General features: G+C 40.0%; 1 protein-coding gene across 3 annotated transcripts in view; it reads left to right on the plus strand.

The window, feature by feature from the left end:
- The first annotated feature begins 747 nt into the window (after window positions 1-747).
- Window positions 748-23,745, plus strand: part of Zdhhc13 (zinc finger DHHC-type palmitoyltransferase 13) — a 39,224-nt gene continuing 16,226 nt past the window's right edge. The window contains exons 1-10 of one of the 3 annotated variants that reach the window (XM_041659606.1): window positions 748-866; window positions 6,451-6,596; window positions 9,938-10,060; window positions 11,810-11,887; window positions 13,425-13,569; window positions 15,039-15,103; window positions 17,253-17,415; window positions 17,644-17,769; window positions 19,004-19,137; window positions 22,148-22,248. In XM_041659606.1, coding sequence (XP_041515540.1) covers window positions 840-866; window positions 6,451-6,596; window positions 9,938-10,060; window positions 11,810-11,887; window positions 13,425-13,569; window positions 15,039-15,103; window positions 17,253-17,415; window positions 17,644-17,769; window positions 19,004-19,137; window positions 22,148-22,248 — 1,108 coding nt within the window. In that variant the 5' untranslated portion in view covers window positions 748-839. Of the gene's footprint in view, window positions 867-6,450; window positions 6,597-9,937; window positions 10,061-10,138; window positions 10,248-11,809; window positions 11,888-13,424; window positions 13,570-15,038; window positions 15,104-17,252; window positions 17,416-17,643; window positions 17,770-19,003; window positions 19,138-22,147; window positions 22,249-23,745 lie in introns of those variants that run through there. The other 2 variants (XM_041659616.1, XM_041659622.1) reach the window with 2 other exon arrangements.

Raw genomic sequence — 23,745 nt, forward strand, 5'->3', positions numbered from 1 at the left:
CTATAAAACAACAACTTGTTTTGTTGCATTTATTAATTTATTTGTGGGGGTTCTGGTAAGAGAGCTTCTCTGCGTGCGTGCGTGCGTGCGTGCATGCGTGCGTGCGTTCGTGTGTGTGTGTGTAGATGAGGACAATTTTGAGACTTTTTCCTTTCTGCCATGAAAGGGAAACACACCCGGGGACCACACTTGGGTTGTGAGACTTGTTGGTAAGCGCCTTTGCCCACTGAGCCATGAGGAAATAGGTCGTGATGGTAGAAGTGCCTCCCTTAGAGCACATGGCTCAAGAGCAGCAGATATTTTAACAGTTAACATCCGTGAGCCTGTCCATGAGACAGAATGCACTTCATTCGCCAAACCTCAGCTGAGGGACGGTGCATAATTTTCCTCAGTTCATCCTCCAAACGCTTAGATGAAGTTGTTCTTGACTCCATTTCACAGTTGGGGAGACTGAGGTGAGGTAGAGATTTCCACAAGTACATCTAGGTTTGGGGTAGCCCACTCGTGGACATTGAAATAACAGCCTGCACAGAAACCCATAGGGCCACCAGAATGGGAACCTAAGGTTTGCCAAGGGTAGGGCTGAAGGAAATAGCATAGCGGGGGCGGGGCGGAGAGTGGGGCAGGACCGGCCGTTCCCTAGAGACGAGAAAGCCCCGCCTCCGTGCGAGAGAGGGCGGGGATTGGCTCGGCGTCGCGGATTGGCAGCGCGGGGACGCGCGCAGCTACGGGGGCGGGGCGCGATCCGGAAGTGAGCGAGAGGCGGCGAGGCGTGCTGGCGGGCAGAGCCGCGGACGCCACTCTGCGGAGGAGCCGCTGCGGGGCGGGCGCCGGGCGTGATGGAGGGCCCCGGGCTGGGCTCGCAGGTGAGCGCGGCATGGCCGGGCGGGGACGGCGGGCGGTGGGGATCCGAGCGGTGGCCAGGTGAGGTGGCTCCGCGAGGGTGGCGGGGCCCGATGCTGCTTGTCCTCTGCTGTGGCCGCGAAGCGAGGGCGGCCGCGCCTGCCGCTTCCATTCGGCTGCAGGGCGTCACGCACCGGCCCCTGGGTCGACTGGGAACGGGAGGGTTTCAGGTGGCACACCTCGGGCGGCCCCGTCAGCCTGAGACCTCGGCCAGCAGTCTGAGAGATTCTGATGAGTAGTTTTCAGCCTAGGCTGCCGCCTTCCCTCCACCCTGTGCTGTCTTAGCTCTCGTTCCCACCCACATCCTTCCTACTCCTGGGAAGGGAAGCCTTGAGGCTGTGGGCGCAGGAGGAAGGGAGCTCCTTGGTGCGGTGTACAAAATCCCAAAAGACTTCCCAAGCTAGGTCAGCCCCAGGGGCCACGGGGGAAGCTGTCAAAGCCGAGAGAACTAAGAATTTGTCCCTTTGGGTTGTGACCTCTAAAAACTAATAACTGGCCTTCAGTAGATGCTCACTGAGTATCTCCAGGCTTATTCAGTCCAAGAGCGTCCTTCACATCTCTCTTTTTTTCTTCTTCAACCAGTTTGGTGTAGGTTTGGATAGAAAATAACATGCTGACGTGTTTTTATTGGGAATCCTTGCATTTTTAAAAGAAAAAATGCTGTGCAGGGAGACTGGATTTTATAAAAGGGTGTAGACTCTACATAAAATTGTCTCATTATTTTCCTCAGACTCCAAAGTTGGCAAGAGTAGCCATCGTTTCTTAATTGCCGTCACTCTATAATAAAAGCCCGTAAGGGCTAAAAGTTTACTCCTGCCTGTTGAAGGGAAAATGACCCTGCCCAAGGCCTGTGACTTCAGAAGGGGGAGGATGATTTTAGAGGTTGGAGTTGGCAAGAGAGATTGTTGTTAGTAATAATTGCTTCTGGTACTTTCTTCGTGAAGAGCTTAGACTTTGTAGAAATTCCCAATACCTGGTCCTCACTACCCACTTGTTGGCCAGGAAAGAGTAATTATTTCTAATTTTAAATGTGAGAACTGAGACTCAAGAAAGTGAACTCACAGCTATAAGAGCAGCTGCCACCAAGATTCCATTCATTTTGCAAACGTGTTTTGAATGTCCTCCAGAAGCTCGGCTCTGCACTTCATGAACAAAACAGACAAAAAACCATCCCTTTTATTGAATTTGCTTCTTAGTGGTGATAGGTTTTTGCCAAATTTTTTCTACCCAAGATTTTTCTGGTTCTCGGTTACATTTAAGACTTCATATGTTAGATTTGTTTGTTCAGTAAACTCCCAGCTACACTGGGCTCCAGGCTGTTGTATTTGTTTGCTCTGTATATCCAGTGCATTTCTGTGCCTTATTCCTCCATCTCTATAATGTCTTCAGACAAATCTCACCTCCATGTAGCATTTTTCATCCCTCTTACTTAAAACTGCAAGCCTTTCCATTGTCATCACTAGCAACAGCACGCCCTGCCCTCCTTCCTGGTTTCATATTTCACCCAGCATTTAATACCATGCGATAGATAGAGTCACTGATCCTGAAGATGCTCTCTTTCCTCTCTGACAGAAATAAGTGCTATGTGGCCAGTGAGTTGTATCAGATGCTTTCATTACTTTGTGTCAAGCAGAGAAATGAGAGTCTAACACTGGTATTGTTCAACCACTAGTGAAGTTAGAAACTTAACTCTGATACTTCTGTTAATATTGTGACAAATTTTAATGGTTTTCTGTCATGGCTCCCTATCCCATTTTATTTATTAGTGAGGACAATGACCCTCACCAGAGTTTTCCAGATCATGGTTTTCTCTTAAAGCCCATTATAACGTCAAGAGTACTTACTGTTTTTAAAATAGTTTGATTGCATGGTGAGTTCCCTGTAGCTTAAAGATGCTCTAATTATGTGCTGTGGTATAACAAACCACTCAGAAGCATAATGGTATGAAGAACGGCCTTTGTTAACTCATGGATCTGTGTGTCAGAAGTTTGAGAATACTGCTCAGGTGTTTGTCTTTGTGTTCCATTGTGTCTAGAGACTAGCTAGGGCTGGTATCCAGGAGTGTCTTCACTCACAGATCTGGCATTTCATGCTGACTCTCAACAGACATTTCTGTGTGGCATGTGACCTGGTCTACACAGTATGGTAGCTGGACTCTAAAAGAAGTGTGTCTTAAAAGAGACAGAAAGAGGAAGGTACCAGTTTCTAAGGCATAGACTTGCAAACTGGCACGGTATTATTTCTGCAATATTTTATTAGTGAAGCAGTTCATAGAGCTTGACGTCAAGAGGAAGTGGCATAGACCACTCTTGATCTTGAAAATAAGAAAACTTGGGAGCCTATATTATAAAGATTGCCACAGATGTACTGTATGCCTCTTATATAGTGTTCCTATTTCAGCCCCTTTCTTTCCCGTGAAAAAGTAATCAGCTAATTACATCTTTCTTGTTATTCCTTTCCTTCCATTTCTCCCCAACAACCCATGTATCTTATAAAAACAAGAAACAAAACATGTTATCCTGGTACCTTGAGTCATTTGCGAAGTGGAATCCTAATGAATCAAAATCATAGACTGCTTAGAGCCAGAGATTTTCTAGCTTTCGTCCAGTTATATAGATTATAATTACTGATTGACAAAGAATCCTAAAAGGTTCTTACTTTCATTTTACTGTAGCTAAGTACATGTTGCTTTTGGCTATGTATGACTTTGTGTTTGATTTTTTTTTTCTTTTTTAGCAGAGAGCCAAACAGACCTATTAAAAAGATCATTATGGTTCTGGTTCTGGGTAAAATGAACGGGTGGAAAACACACCTTTCTCTTCTACATCTTCAGGACTCTGGAAAAGTAAATGGTAGAAAGCAGATTGAAATGACCAAAAGTCAGACTCTACCAACCCACCAGATAATTTACGGTTTTTTGCTTCTGGTTTACCCCTGGTGTAGACTTGGGCCTTGAGAGAGGGCATCTGGGTAGACAGAACTCCATAAGCAATTCGGTTCACTCAAGAGGCAAGAAAAGAATATTCTGGCGGCATGGGTGTCAGAACATTCTTCAGTTGCCGGAAGAATTGTGATTTCAAGAGTATTTCCTGGAACTGAACACAAAATAAACATTCATCTGTGAAATAGCAAGTTGAAAAACTAGACATGAAAATGTAAAACTTACCCCATGAATGATTCTAGGGAACATATTTGCAAGTCACATATCTCCAGTACCATATCTAGATAGTTTAAAGTCAAGAACTCTTAAAACTAACAGTAAGAAACAAATAGCACAAATGGAAAATGGAAGCTAATCATGTTAGCACATGCCTGAAATCATAGTTCTTAGGAAGCTGAAGCAGGGGGATCACCACAAGTTAGAGCTGAATTGTATGTAATGGGACCCTGTATCTAAAAAGGGAGGGTGGCAAAGACATGAACAGAAACTTCATTCAAGATACGCAGAAGACAGATTGTGATTTGTGGGCTGGTTTTCTTTGTTTTATGTTTAAAAACCACTTATGAGTGAGTACCTATGATAATTATCTTTCTGGATCTGGGTTACCTCACTCAATATGATGTTTTCTAGATCCATCCATTTGCCTGCAAATTTCAAGATGTCATTTTTTTCTGCTATGTAGTACTCGTGTAAATGTACCACATTTTCCTTATCCATTCTTCAGTTGAGGTGTAGTGATGAGGCGAGCAGACCTGCTTTTCGTCTCATCCGGCTCTCGCACGGCTAGCTTAATACCCGAAATAACAACACACAAATTGTATTCTTTTAAACACTGCCTGGCCCATTAGTTCCAGCCTCTTAATGGCTAATTCTCATACAGTTGAGGGGCATTTAGGTTGTCTCCAGGTTCTGGCTATGAGAAACAAAGCTGCTATGAACATAGTTGAACACATGTCCTTGTGGCACGATTGAGCATTCTTTGGACATATACCCAAAAGTAATATTGCTGGGTCTTGAGGAAGGTTGTTTCCTAATTTTCTGAGAAATCGCCAAACTGATATCCAAAGGGGCTGTACCAGCTTGCACTCCCACCAGCAATACAGGAGTCTTCCCTTTACCCCACATCCTCTCCAGCATAAGTTGTCATCAGTGTTTTTGATCTTGGCCTTCAATGTCATTTCTTAGCATAAGCAATAATACATTTATTGACATTGAATACTTTATTTCTACTTGAGAATTTGAACAGTTTAAGAGATTGATTAGATTGGTTATCTTACTAATGAATGCTGTACATTTAGAATCTTTTTTTAATTTTAGAATACATACAAATAATATCTTTGTTGTCAAGAAGCATTGAGAAATGTTGAAAAGTGTCTGTAATCTTCAGCTGTTAAGAGTCTTTCTCTCAAATAAAATTAGATCTTTGCTTTGGGGACATTACAGTGACTAAGTGAGCCTCATTTGATTTTAACCCATTTCCAATCTCTACCCTGATGCTTGGGCATCTGATATTTTAATAAAGTTGTTGGCAATTGTCAAGTGTGCCACCACCTAGCTCATAGGCCAATCTTGATTGTTAACTTGACTACACCTGTAATCAACTAAAATCCAAGCAGCTAGTCATTCCTGTGAGAGGTTTCTATTTTTATAATTGTTAATGACTTATCCACTGATGTTTTGCTTGCATGTATGTCTCTGTGAAAGATCGGTCAAGTCCCTTGGAACTGGAATTACTAGGCCTGAGCTCAGGCCTGGCTGATGGGACTCCTTCCCTGAACTCTGTGGTCACTTCTGTACTGGCTATCTGTTGCTGTACAACAAATGACCACACCTGTAATAGCTTAAAGTGTTTATTAGCTCAGTGTTTCTGCTTGTCAGAGGTCCACATACAGCTTAGCTGGATCCTTTTTTCAGGGTGTCACAAGCTGGTGTCATGGTGGAGCTGTGTTCCCTTATGGAACTTAAAGAGTTCTTTCTCAAGCTCATGTGGTTAGTAATGCAAGTTAGCTCTTTGTGGATGCTTGATAATTGCTTTCATTTTCTTGATGTATGTCACCAGGGGCACTTTCAGTTCTGGAAGCTACCCCCCAACCTTGCCACTTGGGCTTCTTGCCATCCCTTTTGTTTTATAGCAGCCTGCTTTTGCAAAACCATTAGGAAGGAGCCTCTGCTAAGACTCTCATATCAACATTGTCATAGAAGGCATTGTCCCGCCACCTTTGCCATGTTCCTTGCCACAGGGTGTTTCCATCTTCAAAAAAAGGGGAAAACACAAGATCTTGATTCTTGAGGAAGTGGGGAGAATATTTTTAGGGTGTACCTACAACTCTTAAAAATAGATCCTCATAGTGTCCCTACAGTGTCAGTAGCCATGATCCTCTATTGCTACAACTACCAAGGCACATCCTTGCCTTTTCTGATAACCTGTTCTTTGACAACATTTATAATGTGGGTTTTTCCAATAGTAAGTATCTAAGATGAAATCTTTTCCAAGATACTCCTGTAAGAGATTAAAGCACAGGTATTGATAGTTGAATGCTTCGCTACAAAATTGAATTATGACATTGATTCTTTTACATGCTTTGTCAATTGCTCTTACTCTTCAGTGCAGGAATCACAGCCATGGCTCCCACTTTCAGGGATTTGGTCGACCCAACGTCTGTGCACACGAAAACCAAGAACTTGCGAAGGCAAAAGAAATTCTTCCTCTTATAGAGGACTCGAGTAACTGTGACATTGTCAAGGCTACACAGTGAGTCTACTAGATGCTCTGTTTTATCTGTACAGCCTGTTCAGTTCTGATCACGTGTGTGTAGTTGATGGTACTTGATGGGCACTTCCCTACTGTATCCTACAGCTCAGCGCCAGCACCGGTGTATCTGCCATTTCAGCATCAGAGTACTCAGTGCAGTGTACAGGCTGTGCATCAGGCACTTCCATTCGATAGTGAGCAGCTTTTTAGCAAAACTAAATCTCCTTTATATTTGTAGCCCCATCCGTCTTTTATTCGGTGCCTGATAAAATTGTTTACTGAATGAATGAGTGAATGAATGAATGAATGATTTGGGACAAGACTAAAACCAGACTCTAAATTTGAATTTAAAGCATGCTGTAACCTAATACAGGAGTGGGATGGGAAATACCAGCTCATGTTTATAGATATTAATTGTCAATTATTATGTATTTCCTATTTTTTTTGTTTGCTGGCACCAGAGGACAAGATAGTTAGAAGTATACTCTTGATCACTTGAAGCAAATAATGGGTCTGAAAATAGAAATGCATCTGAGATATTTCTGCTTGCGTGGACATCTCTGACATCGGTTATTGCCAGTGTTTTCATCTTCGTAGAGCCTGTTCGTTTCAGTAGCTGTCTCACCTCTTGCATTTGAGCATATTTTGAAATACATTGTCTATCAGACAGAATTCAGTAGTTATTTATATTGAGGTAATCAAGTATAAACATTATAATGTTCATTTAACATAAGTCACACTCATCAAATCATCATTAAAAAAAAAAACTAGTATTACCAGACTATCTTGGTATGATTTCTGTTAAATCTCTGGTTGGCCTTAACACTGACTAAAGTTTATATTCACAATTCATATATTGACAATTACTTGAGTATCCTAATTACCAGTGTTTATAAAGTTTAGAGGCCCTGGGCCCACTACATTGGGTGAATATGATTTAGTAGTTTGTATTGCTATGAAGACAAGAGTGTTCGTAAGGGGAATATTGGCTTTAATCAGAATGGGAATACTGAAATGTCTCTGTCACCTGGAAAACTCTGTTGTAACAAATGCTAGATAGATACCCGCTGCATTCACGAGGAAGCTCAGTGAGAATTCATCTCTGATGTCCCGTTAGGTCTTGGACCTTCTCAAATGACTGTGGAGACATCTTTAGTTAGTTGTTTTGGAAGGAGAAATGAGCAGAGAGAAAGACTTTCTAAACCACCAACAATGTTTCTCAAATAAAAGGAATATTCTTTTCCAGTAAAATAACCCAGGTGACCTTCAAAAGATGAAGCACACAACTGTGACGCTGTGCCATTATCAGAAGCCTCCACATACTGTTCTCACTTTGTATTGACAAACATGTGCCTCCGCTCTTGAAAATGCTACGAAGGCTTGTGCACATTTTCATTTAACAGTGTGGAAAAGTGAGATCATCTGCCAGTTCGTTTGATTTTTGACCTCTGAGAGCCTGTTGATGTTTTCAGGTCCCTTCTAGATAGAAATGAGTTTCAGAGAAAGTGCCAAAGATAAATGCTGTGCTTAGTTTCTGTGGGAGAGAAATGTTGTGCGGGTGGTGATAGCACATGCCTTTAATCTCAGCACTCAGGAGGCAGAGGCGGGTGGATCTCTAAGTTCAAGGCCAGTCTGGCCTGCAGAGCAAGTTCCAGCCAGAGCTACAGAGAAACTGAGGCAGGGGGAGTTGCTAATGAATAATTTTTGAAGTTATGAAAGTATTAGAAGAAATACCTCAGTAGGTTGACTATCTCCTAGGTGCACCTTTTGCATTCCTGTTGTCTGCCTCACACTTTAGGTTCTCTGCCATCACCCCTTTGTTGGTCTCTGAACTCTGTTCTTAAGCTGATCTGAGTAGCTTCCATATTGCCACTAATGTAATCGTTCTTAAAACTTAAATTCCCGGGACTTTTCTTTTCAAGTTACTCTCTTGGTTTCCCACTGAACTGTAGAGTCTTATCTTCTTCTACCTTGAGTGGTCTTGCCTCTTGCCCTTCCTACTCTTCTCTTCCTCCTCTACTGTATTGTTTGTGCTCAGCATTGCTGAGTTGCTTCTGTTCCATTGAACATGTGTATAATATTTCACATCTCAGTTTTTATACATGCTGTTTCTCCTGTCCAGAATGTCCCCTTTCTTAAAATACAGCATGTCTTTCATCTTTTAGTTTCTCCAGGAAGGACTCCTCATTCCGTCCTTGCCTAGATCTATATTTTGGTCATTTCTTGTTGAATTTATTCCATTCCAAGTTTGATTTTAGGGTTTTGTCTGCATTGTGAGGTAGTTGCATAGGTGCACTTTGCTTCAGAGATAAGTCAGGAGGATGCTGTAAAATCACCACAGTCTTTAGCCGTGCACAAACAGAGGTCTTGTGTGTCGGCTGCTCCACTGCCCTCTGTCAGCCAACAGGTGGAAAAGCAAGGCTGACAGAAGGATGTTCCTTTAGGAGGAAGCAGCACTTAAAAACATCTGATTCGAGATGAGTGGGAACCATCCCAATAAACACATTTTGGATTAAAAAAAAAAAGATTAAGTCAGGAGCCAACACGATATATACTTAGACAAGTGCAATTATTGAAGGGGGCAGGTGTGAGCACTAAAGTTTAAGAAAGTCTGTTTCAGCTCCACATGGATTAATCCATCAGATCATACACTGAACTTACTTTGGCTTTGCATTATGTTCTTTTTGTGCATTAATTAGATTTGGACCGTATCAAACAATTCTCCATTGTGAAGTTAAGTAAGCATAGTTTCAACCAATCTTGAGTTAAAAATGTTTTCAAGAGCCGGGCGGTGGTGGCGCACGCCTTTAATCCCAGCACTTGGGAGGCAGAGGCAGGCGGATCTCTGTGAGTTCGAGACCAGCCTGGTCTACAGAGCTAGTTCCAGGACAGGCTCCAAAGCTACAGAGAAACCCTGTCTCGAAAAACCAAAAAAAAAAAAAAAAATGTTTTCAAGAAATACTGCACCAGCACTCGTCCTGTACATTCATAAAATTGTAAAGCTTCGTCTTGGTCACCTATACAATATTACCATATGACATGACAGCTGTTTACATGGCATCTATATTGTGTGAGTAACCTATAATTGACTTAAGTATGTAGGAAGATATGCATAATTATTATATATGACACTGTTTTATGTAAGGTACTTAAATATGCACAGATGTTGGCATCTGCGGGGATTCCTCTAAGGATACTGAGAGACTTTGTATTTACATTTGATTAGAGAGTTGTGTAGATTTAAAATAAAAATAAAAAACAAAGGTCATGATAAAGGGAAGAAATTTTACACATAAAATTATTATAATGTATTAACTATACTTTGCTTTTTCTTATTTAAGATATGGAATTTTTGAACGATGTAAAGAGTTGGTAGAAGCAGGATATGATGTCAGACAACCAGACAGAGAAAATGTGTCTCTTCTTCACTGGGCTGCCATTAACAACAGACTGGAGCTTGTAAAGTAAGATGGGGGTTTGTGCGCATGTAAACTGGTCTTTGTGGTTCTAGAACTCACTCTTGTCTTGTTTTTTTGTATGAGTTGGGCCACCTATGGTCTTCTATTGTAAATGAATACCTGGAGTATGCAGTCTTACTATAGAGTTGAAGACGACCATCATAAAGGGGATCCATCATAAAGATAAAGGCTAGTAAGTAAAAGCAGATGTGTTTTGAAAAAAAGGACTAGCATTACATCAGTCTCAGGAGAGAAGCTGATTCTGGAAAAAGCATTGAAACGTTTTGTGTTCTAGCAGCAGGAGGAATAGATAGGTAGAGAATTAAACTTTGAGAAAAGTTAAATGTGGAATACATTTGAAGTGAGCATGGAATGGTTTATATAGTTCTTTATAAAGAATGCTCTGCTGCCTACCTGTTGTTTGTGAAAGGTTTTTAATCTGAGCAAAACAATCCCGAGTGGTCCCAGGGGAAGAACTGAAACCATGAGGGGAAACCACGAGGAGGGGGCTTTGAATGCCCTCTGGGGATGGAGCCACCATTTGTGGACTTTCTCAGGGACAGACAGGGTCTGGAATGGGAGGAGAGGGGCTGGGTGGAGCTTCCTAACAGTTTGGTATAACAATTTCTACTTTAGTGTGTAAAATGGCAGTGGGTAGTGAGTATTTGAGTGTACATGGTCTTATCAGAGGACTATATGTATAAAATCCTTGAGGCCTAAAGAACTAAATTTATTAGTTTAAAATCTTCTAACAGATCATACCAACAGACAAACTCATGGTATATTCTTTAGATAATGTGATATTAAAAGCATATCTTTGAAGTAAGAAAATAAACTTCTCTAAACTAGAGATTAAAATTGTTTTTATTACCTTATAGGTTCAATGTAGCAGTACCCCATATTCTGTGTTCTCAAAAATGGAACATTCATGCCAGGCGGTGGTGGCTCATGCCTTTAATCCCAGCACTTGGGAGGCAGAGGCAGGCGGATCTCTGGGAGTTCGAGGCCAGCCTGGTCTACAAGAGCTAGTTCCGGGACAGGCACCAAAGCTACAGAGAAACCCTGTCTCGAAAAACAAAACAAAAAATGGAACATTCATAATTTATCTAAACATTTCTAATTTGTCTAAAATGATTTTAAATTCATTTTTTGCTACTTTAAAAAAATCCTTCTCACATGCTGCTTCTAATTATGAACTGCTAAAAATGATAAAATCTCACCATTCTCTTTCCACTTTTGAAGCTATAAGAGTACTATAGTCATTAAGATGTTCAGGGAAGTTATTATGTGTTGTAACTATGTGGGTGATAGTGGAATGCTATTTATAGCAGAAATAATTATACATGGACTATTGTTTCACCAGAGAATTGTCTGCTGCTGTCCTACATATTTTTGAGACTTCTGTAGATTTGGGCCCTTCAGGAGAGTTACTCTAATTTCTGTTTTATAACATAGTGCTGAGAAAAAGTTAGACTGGGTTGGTAGAGTACTTGCCTAGCAGACACAGAGCCCTGGGTTGGATCCCAGTGTCACATGCAAACTGGATGTGGTGATGCACACCTCTAATCCCAGCACCCAGGAGGTGGAGACAGGAGGATCAGAAGTTAGTTCAGGTCATCTTTACAACGTAGCGAGTTTGAGGCTCGGCTGGGATACATGAGACCTTGTCTTAGGCAGGTGGGGAGATAGAGGAAGGACTTTTCTTTCTCAGTATGAATCTTAAGTTTCATGTCTTGTTGTTGTTGCTTTTAACAGGTTTTATATTTCCAAAGGTGCTGTGATAGATCAGTTGGGTGGTGATTTAAATTCAACTCCTCTTCACTGGGCCATCCGGTAAGATGTCTTTCCAAGCTGACATTAAGCTGTGTGGCTTGTGGGGGCAGGTCTCAACCTCAGCTGCAGGTGGGAGAATGGTTTTCTTTTCTTTTATTTCCTCTTTTCAAAATGAAGTACTGTTTTAACGTTTCCAGAAGAGTTGTTTAGTATTTGGCCCTGTGTTACAGTATGGTTATCATACTCAAATGTATTAGAATTTCTGTTTCGAAACTGGAATGAACATCTCTTCTATTTGGTTTGTGTGAATTAAAGCAGTAATTCAACTGTAAACTCACTCTACAGCCTTTCAGACTAATTTTGCTAGTCAGTAGTGGTGCAGGCCTTTATTCCCAGCACTCAATAGGCAGATGGATCCCTTGAGTTCAAGGCCAGCGTGGTTACAGAGTGAGTTTCTGTTCAGCCAGGGCTACACAGAGAAACCCTGTCTTGAAAACACAAAAATGATAGATAGATAGATAGATAGATAGATAGATAGATAGATAGATAGAATAAAGAGATTTATTTTTCACAGAATAGAAGTAAAGTATATTTAAGATCAAATGGGTAAACGCCTTTGAAGTTAATGCATGATGATCTTGAGTAGGCTGGCTGACCGTGACAGTTATGATATCTAGCCTCCCCGTTTGCTGTGTGATCCACTGATCCTATGACGCTGAGGGAATGAGTCTCTCTGCCTGACCACTCTGTTTGGTGAGGTTGGAACTGAAGTGAACAGTTAGTTGTTACTGCAAAGCAGAGCACTGGATCTGTTCTCCACAGGCAAGAGTTTTGAAGAACCCAAGGGTTACTCTTCTACTTCAACCTGCGGATGTTGTTAGTTTACATGAAAATGAGTTACATTTGGAGATATACGTACATATATGTATCTATGTGTGTATCATATACAAATATGGTTCTTTTTATGTATATGGTTTTTAATATGGTTTATAAACATATATATGGTTCTTAACATTTTCACAATTACACTGATAATTATACTTAATTTCATATTTCTAGCGTATGATTCTGTTTTAGTTTCTGAACCAGCTCCACTGTTGGCATTAGTCATTTGCTGTTGTTGTTTACACATGCTTTAGCAGCATAACATTTGATTTAAAATGTAAGGTTATCAAGTTTATCATTTGCCCCGAGCATGATCATGTAATTCTGAATCTGGAGTATTTAAGTAAAAGATATTTGGGGCTGGACAGATGGCTCAGTGCCTAAGAGCCCCTGCTGCTCTTACAGAAGACCAGACCAGAGTTCTGGCTTAGAACCCACTGTAGAGTGGTTTACAACTGCCTGCAACTCCAGCTCCAGGGAATCAGACACCCTGCTCTGGCCTCCTCTGGCTTGCACACATGTGTGTATACACACCTAAACATAAATAAAGATGTACAACTGCCAGTATTTAAAACATCTTCCTATTGGAGAGCATTCTTTCATCCAGCCAGAATCCCTCATGTAGAAATGTAGCTTCTTCCTGGATATTTTTTTTTCTGCATTAATTCTACTTCCTCAGAACGCAGTACATTTAAAATTGTTCTATTTACAGACAAGGGCATTTGCCTATGGTCATATTATTACTCCAGCATGGTGCAGACCCCACTCTAATTGATGGGGAGGGGTTCAGCAGCATTCATCTGGCTGTCCTGTTTCAGCACATGCCGATCATAGCATATCTCATCTCGAAGGGACAGGTACGTTTTGAAATGTTCCTATATTCCAGGTAGTGTGGTATGAAGGTATCGGGAAGGTTATTGGCCCTAATCTATTCTGACTTTTAAACTATAAGTTAATGGATGTTCACATAATCAGTCAGAATTAACCTTGGTAAGCCAACCTAGCTGTTCAGCACTGGGTTTTCGACTGCATTAAGGGGGAAAGACAGGTTATTTTAGCTCAGCATCATTTAATGTTTCTGAAACTTGTAAGCCTGTAATGGTTTTTCTGACGAGACCAGTAATTTTCAGGGTTTTTCAGAAACATGACCTCAAAGCCTGTATTTTTCTTTTGCTTGAGTGTAGAAATGGTAGTCAGATCACTATTAACCCATCGTTTGCTTTCATTATTTGGACTCACATGGGAGGCCAGTTTGAATGTTTGCATCTTATTTATTGCTCTCTGAGTAATTCCATGAAAATGATGTCCTTCAGAGCACAGGTTAAATTATAGGCTGTCAGCAGTGGGAGTTTCGCTGTGAGCTGTCCTTGCTGGATGGAGTGTGCTCTCTGACAGCAAGGTGGTTTATGTGTTAGCAGTCTTGTCTGGAATGGGTGTGAAAGCGTGTTTGCACAAATGCCATTGGATTGATTGTTCTCCCTCTATAAGCACTTTCTCTCAGACAGCCCAGGGAAGTAGAATAATTATAGCCTCCTCCCGTGCTTCGTATTGGGAAGATGTAGGAGGAGGAGACCTTTGTGCTTCTCCCAAGTTCTGGTTCTCCAGGGCCTTGAGAACCCTCAGTACTTTAGACTCTTCGACGTGATGAGAGCCACTGTGTGTGAAAGGACTGTGTGTCCTTACTGGGATATGATTTCCCTTTTCCTTCTCTTCCAGAAAATATAAAGAGCTTTGAATTTTTCTTGTTTAACTGTTTGAAGCAAGTGCAAAAAAAAAAAAAACAAAAAAAAAGTGACTCTGAAGATAGGTAATTAACTATTATTGGATGAATGTTAGTGTGAATCCATGTGTCAAGGTTTAAATCATATGTCATCTAGATCTCTGTGTCATATTTGATGGTGACTGTCAGCTGTCCTTTCTTCCTTTTGCATCATAGAACACTTTATATCATATATTCAGATTCTCCCTTGTTTTTTTATTTATATATTATGTATACAATATTCTGTCTGTGTGTATGCCTGAAGGCCAGATGTGGGCACCAGATCTCATTACAGGTGGTTGTGAGGCACCATGTGGTTGCTGGGAATTGAACTCAGGACCTTTGGAAAAGCAGGCAATGCTCTCAACCGTTGAGCCATCTCTCCAGCCCTTCTTCTATGGGTTTTTACCCTGTAAAAGCAATCTTTTTTTTGTTTTTAACTTAAATGATATTTGAACTATTTTTGTAGAGCAGTGAAGGGCTGAATGTGTTAAAGTATTTATTTACTAAGAAATGCAACTTTTTATACTATATTCACAGTTTTGCTAATTGATTCCTTTTGACTAGAGTGTGAATATGACAGATGTCAATGGCCAGACGCCTCTCATGCTATCAGCTTACAAAGTCATTGGGTGAGTGTTACTGGATCCCTTCATTCTGCTTCTTGGTCCTTATAAGTTTTCTGTAAATATAATCTCAAGTATCTTGGTCTGTGAGTTGCTAGTACATGCTGAAGATTTTACACATGGTCATGACTGTCTATACTTAAAATGCACCGTTGAAGGACATTGTGTTCTCTTGGTAGCTCTGATGAAAAGTTTGAAAGTTTACAGAGTTGATATTCCTTAGCATATGCTTATTAATTGACTGATTTCTTCTTTTGTACCTGAAAAGATGACAAATTTAAATGTTCTCATAATCATAAATCTCTATGATAAGCTCACTTTTCTGACAGCAGTGAAACTGAGTTTCTCTGCTATTGCTGACTACACTGAAGACTCTGATAGAGCTGGCGTGTGACAAGAGTCTGTTACAGGATGTGATCGGATACGTATTCATAAACAGATTTACTTAATGCCCGCCATGTGGTCCAGCTGTCATCATTCCTTGTACACACATGCGTGTTATAGTTTTCTCCTTATCAATTTGTTTCCAGCGTTGTACTGAATCCCCAGGTCTGCTTATCCTCGACACAGCTCTTGCTGTAGCTGGCCTTGTTAAAGGACCATTCTTCTTCTTTTTAGGGAGCAGTGGGGTCACAGGTAGCATTTGACTAGAAATATTCTTAAAGCTAATAGAGTAATTAAAGTCAGATCTTATTCTTACTGGGTAGATCTCCTGAAAGAAGGGAAAGTACTGATGATTAAAAAAGAGAGAAAAGGAAAAAATATTTCATTGAATTGTTTGCTTGAGTATCACTTTCTTTTTCATTTGTTTGCATGTATGTATGTTTTGAGGCAGGGTTTCTCTTTGTAGCCCTAGCTGTCTTGGAACTCACTTTGTAGACCAGGCTGGCTTGAACTCAGAAATCTGCCTACCTCTGCCTCCAAGTGCTGGAAATAAAGGCATGCACCACCACTGATTGGCTTAGCTTATCACTTCCTAAAATATTATTAGTAATATTTTAGGAAGTAAAAGGTGAACATTCCTAATCTCAGAATCCTAAGTCCTAAATGTTTAAAATCTTATTTTTTTAGACAATATAATGTCTGTATAAGTTGAGCATTACTAATTTTGGAATTCTAAGTCCTAAATATTCAAAATCTGAATTATTTAGACAACATGATCCCTTATTATACCATACATAATGCAAAGAATCATTAAAAATATAACTTTAGATTATAAGATGTATATGAAGCAAATGAATTTCAGTTTAGATTTGTTGCATATCCTTAAGGACTCACGGATATCCTAAAATACTATTCCTTAAGGATGAGCAGCAAAAAGAAAATACAAGATACCCTTCTGGTTCCAAGTATTTTGGGAAAGGAATATCCGGCCTATGTTTGCACCTATTTTCCCTAGTAGGTAATAGAAAGAGAGTATAAAGGTAGCTTTTAGTTTATCTGCTCAAGTAAGACATGCAATTAGTGTTCTGTTGTACACCATTTAATAATAGCCAAGGTTAAATTGACAGTTTTAAAAATACTAATCACTAAATAGAACAAAAACATGAAGAGAATTTTCCTTATCTTCTGGATTGCTAACTAAATTATGTCATTGATACAGCAGGCTGCCATTCAAGAGCTGTCTTGTTTGTTTCCTCTTCTCTGCTAGTAACTAGAACAGAACTGGTCATTTGCTATTACTGTTTGCACATGCTATAGCAGCATAAGGTTTAATTTAGATCGTGAGGTTATCAAGTTTATCATTTGCCCCGAGCATGATCATGTAATTCTGAATCTGGAGTATTTAAGTAAAAGATATTTGGGACTAGAGAGATGGCTCAATGCCTAAGAGCTCCTGCTGCTCTTACAGAAGACCAGACTAGAGTTCTGGCTTAGAACCCACTGTAGAGTGGTTTACAACTGCCTGCAACTCCAGCTCCAGGGAATCAGACACCCTGCTCTGGCCTCCTCTGGCTTGCACACATGTGTGTATACACACCTAAACATAAATAAAAATAGCCCCCTTTTTTAGGAGGAAAAGATACTTGTACAACTGCCAAAATTGTTCTTCAGAATGCTTGCTTGTTACTTGATACACTACCTTAAAATTTCTCTGTTTGCATTTTCTCCTCACATCTTCCTCCCTACTAATGCCTTTATTGTCTTGACACAGGCCAGAACCAACTGGATTTCTTTTAAAGTTTAATCCTTCTCTCAGTGTTGTTGACAAAACACATCAGAACACTGCGCTTCATTGGGCAGTTGCGTCAGGAAATGTCAGTGCAGTTGATAAGCTATTGGAAGCTGGTTCTAGCCTGGACATCCGAAATGCTAAGGTATGACCTGGTGTTCGCTTTTCTAGTTCATTACCTCTTCAGCCAAAGATGGAGGATATTTAATGCACTGGTAGCTATTCATTTGGATTTTAGATACCATAATATAAATATTAACAATAATAGCTACACTTAGAATAAATGTATTGAATATATGAAGCTAATGAAAAAGTGTTTTATTACCCGTACTATATCCAAAAATGAAAATATAATTGATTTTTTTTTTTAAAGGGAGAAACACCTCTTGATATGGCTGTACAAAATAAAAACCAGCTCATTATTCACATGCTGAAAACAGAAGCCAAGAGGAGAGTGAACAAAAAGTTTAGACTTTGGAGATGGCTACATAAATGCGAGGTATACTGTGTGATAAAAGTTTTTGTTAGTTTTTGTTTCTAGGGCCACAGAAGAGGCTGGAGATTAAACTTTGATGGTATTGCTATGGATCTGCTAATGACATCTTTGCCATAACATTAATTCTCAGGTGGATGGCACCCAAACTATGAGTTACCTGATGGATATTTGCTAATTACCTAAGGAATGAATTGAAATGCAAAATGGGGTTGATTCTTAGAGTGGCACCTACTTGACCCCCCAGTTCAGTGTCTAGTAGACATTTGCAATGCGAGGTCTCAGAACTGGCCTCCTGCTCCTGCCCACCTGTGACTAAGCCTTCTGATCTCCTTAGGTAGTATGTGCTATCAGTCATACCCCATACCCGTGGTGATGTGCTTCTGGTTGGTCCTGTTGTCAGTTTGTCTCTAGAACGTGACCTCATCACATCACTAATGGCCACATTCGTCCAGCCCCGTTAGTCTTTATGTAGATTTATTTTCCTACTGAAAATAACTTTTTTTAACTTAACAATTCTTCTATATAGTGTTCTGAACTTAAAGTAAGCAAAACAGTAAAAAATGGTTTAGGAACTTCAGCTTTCTCTCTGATGGCTAAGAAAACTAAGCCATAGTTGTGAATATAACTCACGATGATAAAAATGGGTATTGGGTTGATTAATTTTTTTCTCAAATATGATAGTGTCTTTTCAAGCAATGTTAGTAATTACAATTGCAGGATAATTCTAACAGATGCAAGATTTTTACATAGAAAATCCCTGTGAGTACTATGCTTAGTTTTCAGTTGGGGTGAAGAAAGGGGCTGTTACTCTCCAACTTCTTAGGAGTAGAGATGCCAAGATTCTGTCCTAGAAAACTTTTCTACCCCTTCATCCGTCCATTAAATGATATTTGCATCTTGACTGCCCCCAAATTTCTCTCCAGCATAGACCATCTCGATTACTAAACTAAATCGCCTGTTTGGCCCATCCCGTCAATGTTCAGTTATTTTTGAAACTTTTAATTTTTATTATCACTTTCCTTTTAAACATGCCATTTTTTAAGGAAAAGAAAAAGGAAAATGTCATTAAGCAAAATTTATAAGGTGTATGAATGAATCATATTTTTAAATTTGACAACTATTTGAAGAAAATCTGCTAGTTCGGTTATTTGTTCTGTACTTAGGAAGCAGTTCTTGTACTGAACTAATTCTTGTTAGGAGGTGTGATCCACAGTTGTAAAATCTAATCTCTCAATAGCTCTTCCTGCTGCTGATCCTCTCTGTGGTTACCCTGTGGGCCGTTGGATACATCCTGGACTTCAATTCAGATTCTTGGCTTTTGAAAGGATGTCTTCTAGTAGCATTGTTTTTTCTGACATCTCTGTTTCCAAGGTGTGTATGTTAGTCTTTGCAAGGCTGTTCTAAGTCAACTGGAATCTCCGATTGATGTTGAGCTATAAATATTACTGAATCATGTGACAACATCCTCAGGATGGTAGGAAGAACGAGATTTGGTGGTACAGCTTTGGGCTGAAAGCAGACAATTGTGAAAAATAAATATTGTGGGTCACACACTGTATCGTTCAGTTTGTCAGTGATAAAGTTCTGTTACCATTTTATGTCCTGAATCATTTTACCCATTTTTCACATTTTTTTCTCTTTTAACTGCTAAATTCATTTTATACTAATTATTTTTCCGCATGATGGTTTTAGTTGAAGCAACCTTAATATAATGGGGGGGGGGGGGGAGATAATGAAAGTAAATACATTGTAGTTCTCTTTAAAAATAATCCACAGAGAAATATGCAGGATTGTACTAGTGAGTCAGTCATTGTCTGGATCCAGATTCGGTTTTAATGTATACCAGTCTGATCTAAAACAACTTGTTCTTCCTCTCTGTGCCTCAGTTTCTTTATCTCTAAATGAAGATAATTGTGATGATGCCCACTTCATGACTAATGCATGTGAATGCTCAGAACATTGTCTGGTACACTTTCTGTACTTGGAATTAATCATGTCACATCCCAGTCTCTTCCCCATTCCCCACCTTAGTGGAAAGATGTCAATTCTCACACGGATGGGGGTGTCATCCTTGAGTTCCTTGCATCCTTGGTTCTTCCCTTGCCTTCGGTCCTAACATTTAGCCCTTCGTAAATAATTCCTGCCAAGCCTCCCAGCTGTTCTCCTGCCTTCATCCCTACAGGGTGCCCCCACTTAACAGTCAAGGCAGATCCATTTCTGCCTGGTTTTCTTGTTAAAATCTCCCTTAATACTTAACTGTTATGCTCAGAAAAAAAACAGACCAGATTCCCTCCCTGCTGCTTTCATCCCTTGTCCATCCCCACACTGCCCTTCACCTTCTTTCTACTTCTGGAACACAAGCTTGTTCCCTGAGCCTTGCTGGTGTCCCTCAGCCCTGGATTCAGACCCCACCCCTTGTGAGGCTGTCCTGACACAGGTCTGCTGCATCACCATCTTACTGTCTCCCTAGCACCTCCCTATAATGTAAAGCCCACGAAAGTAGAAGCTTGTCTCTGCTGCTGAACATTTCATTCTGTGAATGAGACAAGCTGTAAAGATAAGGATCCATAGGGAAGAACTGGAAGCCAGTGCAGCCTGCCGGCAGAGACTAATGTGCTCTCCAAGACCTTTTGCTCCCTCCACCTTCTAGAATAAGCATGCACTGCTTTCTGTCATAAGAAAGTCAGTGTTACAGAAATCTTTACTTAGTCACCCAAAGACCAGGATAGTTAGATGGAAACAAACTAGAATTTAAATGTGAAAGCTCAAATTTCTAAAATATAGCAAAATACCTAAAATTGTCGGATTCAGAAAACATGACCTAAAAATACTCATTTTTCACTATATGTTTGAATACACTTTATGCCACACTAGCAGGAATCAGTCATTAGTTTGTTTTTTTTTTTTAAGACTCAGCAAGGGCTTACCTAGCAATCCATACTCTCAACAGGAACATTTTGTTTAATTATTTGAATGTTTATTAAAATCCAAATTATTAAAAAATAATTGTGTGAATAGCTTTGGTTTGATAACTTCAGCCGCCATGATTGTCATGGGAATACATTTCAGATAGGAGTCAAGTGCACCTGACAGGTTGGTCCACTGCCTTAGTTAGTTTTCTCGTATTCCTCTAGAGTTTACGTTTCACGCAGGTAAGCAGCTGCACGCTTCTGTTGTTATTTGGCTCGAGGGGCGATTGCTTCTTGGTCCAGACTTCTATGTCACCTGTCAGAAATAACAAGTTCTTGTGGATTTGGCAGTTCATTGCACTGTTTTATTAGACCAAGTGCACTTTTTATCCCCTGTAAAATCTTAGTTCAGACAAGGAGGTTACAGTAGATTCCATTTTTACCAGACATATACCTGGTGCCAGAGGTTGAGGTCTTTGGTTCTTCTCAGATAGGCTTTTATCCTAATTATGGCTGTGGTCATTGTGGCATTTTTTTTTCCTTTTAACTAACCAAAATTTCAGGTGTTTCTATCATAGGCCTCAGTTCCCAACCCTTGCTTCCACCTCTCCCCCCTTTTTTTTTTTTAAATATTTATTTATTTATTATGTGTACAATATTCTGTCTGTGTGTACGTCTCCAGGCCAGAAGAGGGCACCAGACCTCATTACAGATGGTTGTGAGCCACCATGTGTTTGCTGGGAATTGAACTCAGGACCTTTGGAAGAGCAGGCAATGCTCTTAACCACTGAGCCATCTCTCCAGCCCCCTCTCCCCCCTTTTTTAACCCAGCACTAGTCATTTCCAGTAGAAATTCTGAGATGTATCTAGGTAAAGTATATTTGTTTATAAGATAACTATATTGAACTTGATGTTTCAAGCGTATATTTGATAAGCGTTTTTATGTTTTTCTTTTGAAACTACAGTATTCACCTTTTAAACAAATTACACAAGAGCATTAGCTGCCTGCTGTAGGAATGAGATTGTTGGTGTTATGGTGACATTTTAGCTGATGTGTATTTTCGTGTTGTGACTGCTCCTCACGCTAGTTCATGCATCAGCTTGTACAACTGCTGTTTTATAAGCATAGGGCAGCCCACTTGACAAAAGCTTGCTTAGACTCGAAGGTGAATTTCCACGTATTTCAATGTCTGTGTCTTGGTATAGTTCAAAATTACATGAAAAAATACAGTATTGCAATAGAAATACCGAATATTCACTGGAAAAGTATTGTTATAAATGAAATAATTTTGCGATAGCTTAGAAGAACTGGGATGTGTGCTTTTGGAAGGTTATCGTACAGTTTTCTTGTGTGAAAGATTGAACTGACATTTAAACAGGGGCAACTTATTGTTGGGGAGTTAGAACTGAATTGACATGAAACCACACCAATTCCTTACTTCACTAACGTCTTATGTTTCCTTTTTTTCCAGGTTTTTGGTTGGCTATAAGAACCTTGTGTACTTACCAACAGTCTTTCTGCTAAGTTCCATTTTTTGGATATTTATGACTTGGTTCGTCCTATTCTTTCCTGATATCCTTTAAGCTTAAATGAAACACATATCACGTTTTACTTTCAAAATCAGTAATGCCATTATTAGCACTTTAGATATTAGAAAAAATCTAGGGGCTATAACTTGTGTCTGCACTCACATATTAATTTTGACTGAGCTTAATGTTGAATATAGTTGCTTCTGTTAAATCTGCTTGGTGCTGTGCAGACATTAGTCTCCTGTGTCCTTCCTTCCTCGAGAATGGCAATAGAATGCATAGTGCCTTACCTGAGCCCATAACAATGTGTTGGGTATTTTGAGATTCTTCAAGGTCAGATGGTTCTTTTAACTCAGTCAGCAGTTGCGTTGATGAGTAAGTCTTCTGAGTACCAAAATTGGCTGTGTGGGAGAGATTGGGGAATATGGCTTTCTCAGTAATGCTGAGCAATTCAGAGCTAGTGGCTCGGGCAAGGATTCTCAGAAACATTAAGTGCGCTTTGAATGGGTGTGAGGCAGGTGTCAGAAAACTACCCCTCATGTGTGCTTTACTTTGCTTCATCCTTGGTCCTCTTAAAATTTTAAGTCATGGCCCACGTTATTCTTTCATGGCCTACTCGTGTGGTTTCAATAGATCTTCTGTCTAGTGAGTATGTTTATTCCATGAAGACAGGGACCCAGGTCCTCTTGATGATGATCAGATTCAGCCACCTAAAACCTGAAGGGGGGTTGCTCTTTGGATGATATCCATTTTTAACATTGTAAACATGTCCAGGCTTCTGTCTCTTTCCAGACTTCCTTTTCTCCTCCCTATGAGACCATTTTATTACTGCTTATGTGCCGGGGAAGTGTGGGGGGAAGAGATGTGCTTTTTAGTTTATTGCCTTACTTTCTGTGTCTGTATTTCTTTCTGGTAATATTTCTGAAAGGAAAAAAAGAGGCTATTTATCGAGGTAATGCAAAAGGGAAATTTAAGAATCTTTCCCACAGGAATAAATGGGGTGGGCATATGAGTTCTCAGAGTGCATAGGTCTATAGCCGTCATGCCATGTTTCTCCTTTAATGCTGTTTCATTATTTTTAACATGGTTTGTTTTCGTTTAACCTAAATGAAAAGCATAAATACCATAGATGTAACTGGGCTTTTAAAAGAATTGCCTCTAACCTTTGTCTTGTAATTACTGATTTGATGAGGGTTTTAATTAACACTGGCTTTCGTATCACCACCTAGGACAACATTGTTTCTACTACGTCATTCACAGATGACCCAGTGCTCTTAGATGTTGGGACAGTGGGCATTATACTAAAAAGGAATGATTCATACTTTTGTGTCAATGAGCAATTTTTGAAATGGTGGTTTTTGAATAATTTTTAAAACATAAGCAATTTCAGTTATTCCAGATTTTGCACACCAGATTATTTTGGTTTTGCAGAATCAAAAATTAGCAAAACATATAATCCCAGTGTAATCTATTAACCTCATTTGCAGAAATTCTCACTTGACTGTATCTAAGAACTACTTGGTACTTGTGAAGGTATATT

Source organism: Microtus oregoni, unplaced genomic scaffold (assembly GCF_018167655.1).
Source record: "Microtus oregoni isolate MIOR12 unplaced genomic scaffold, Mior012 000000F_ref0000247, whole genome shotgun sequence".
NCBI classification, from domain to species: domain Eukaryota; kingdom Metazoa; phylum Chordata; class Mammalia; order Rodentia; family Cricetidae; genus Microtus; species Microtus oregoni.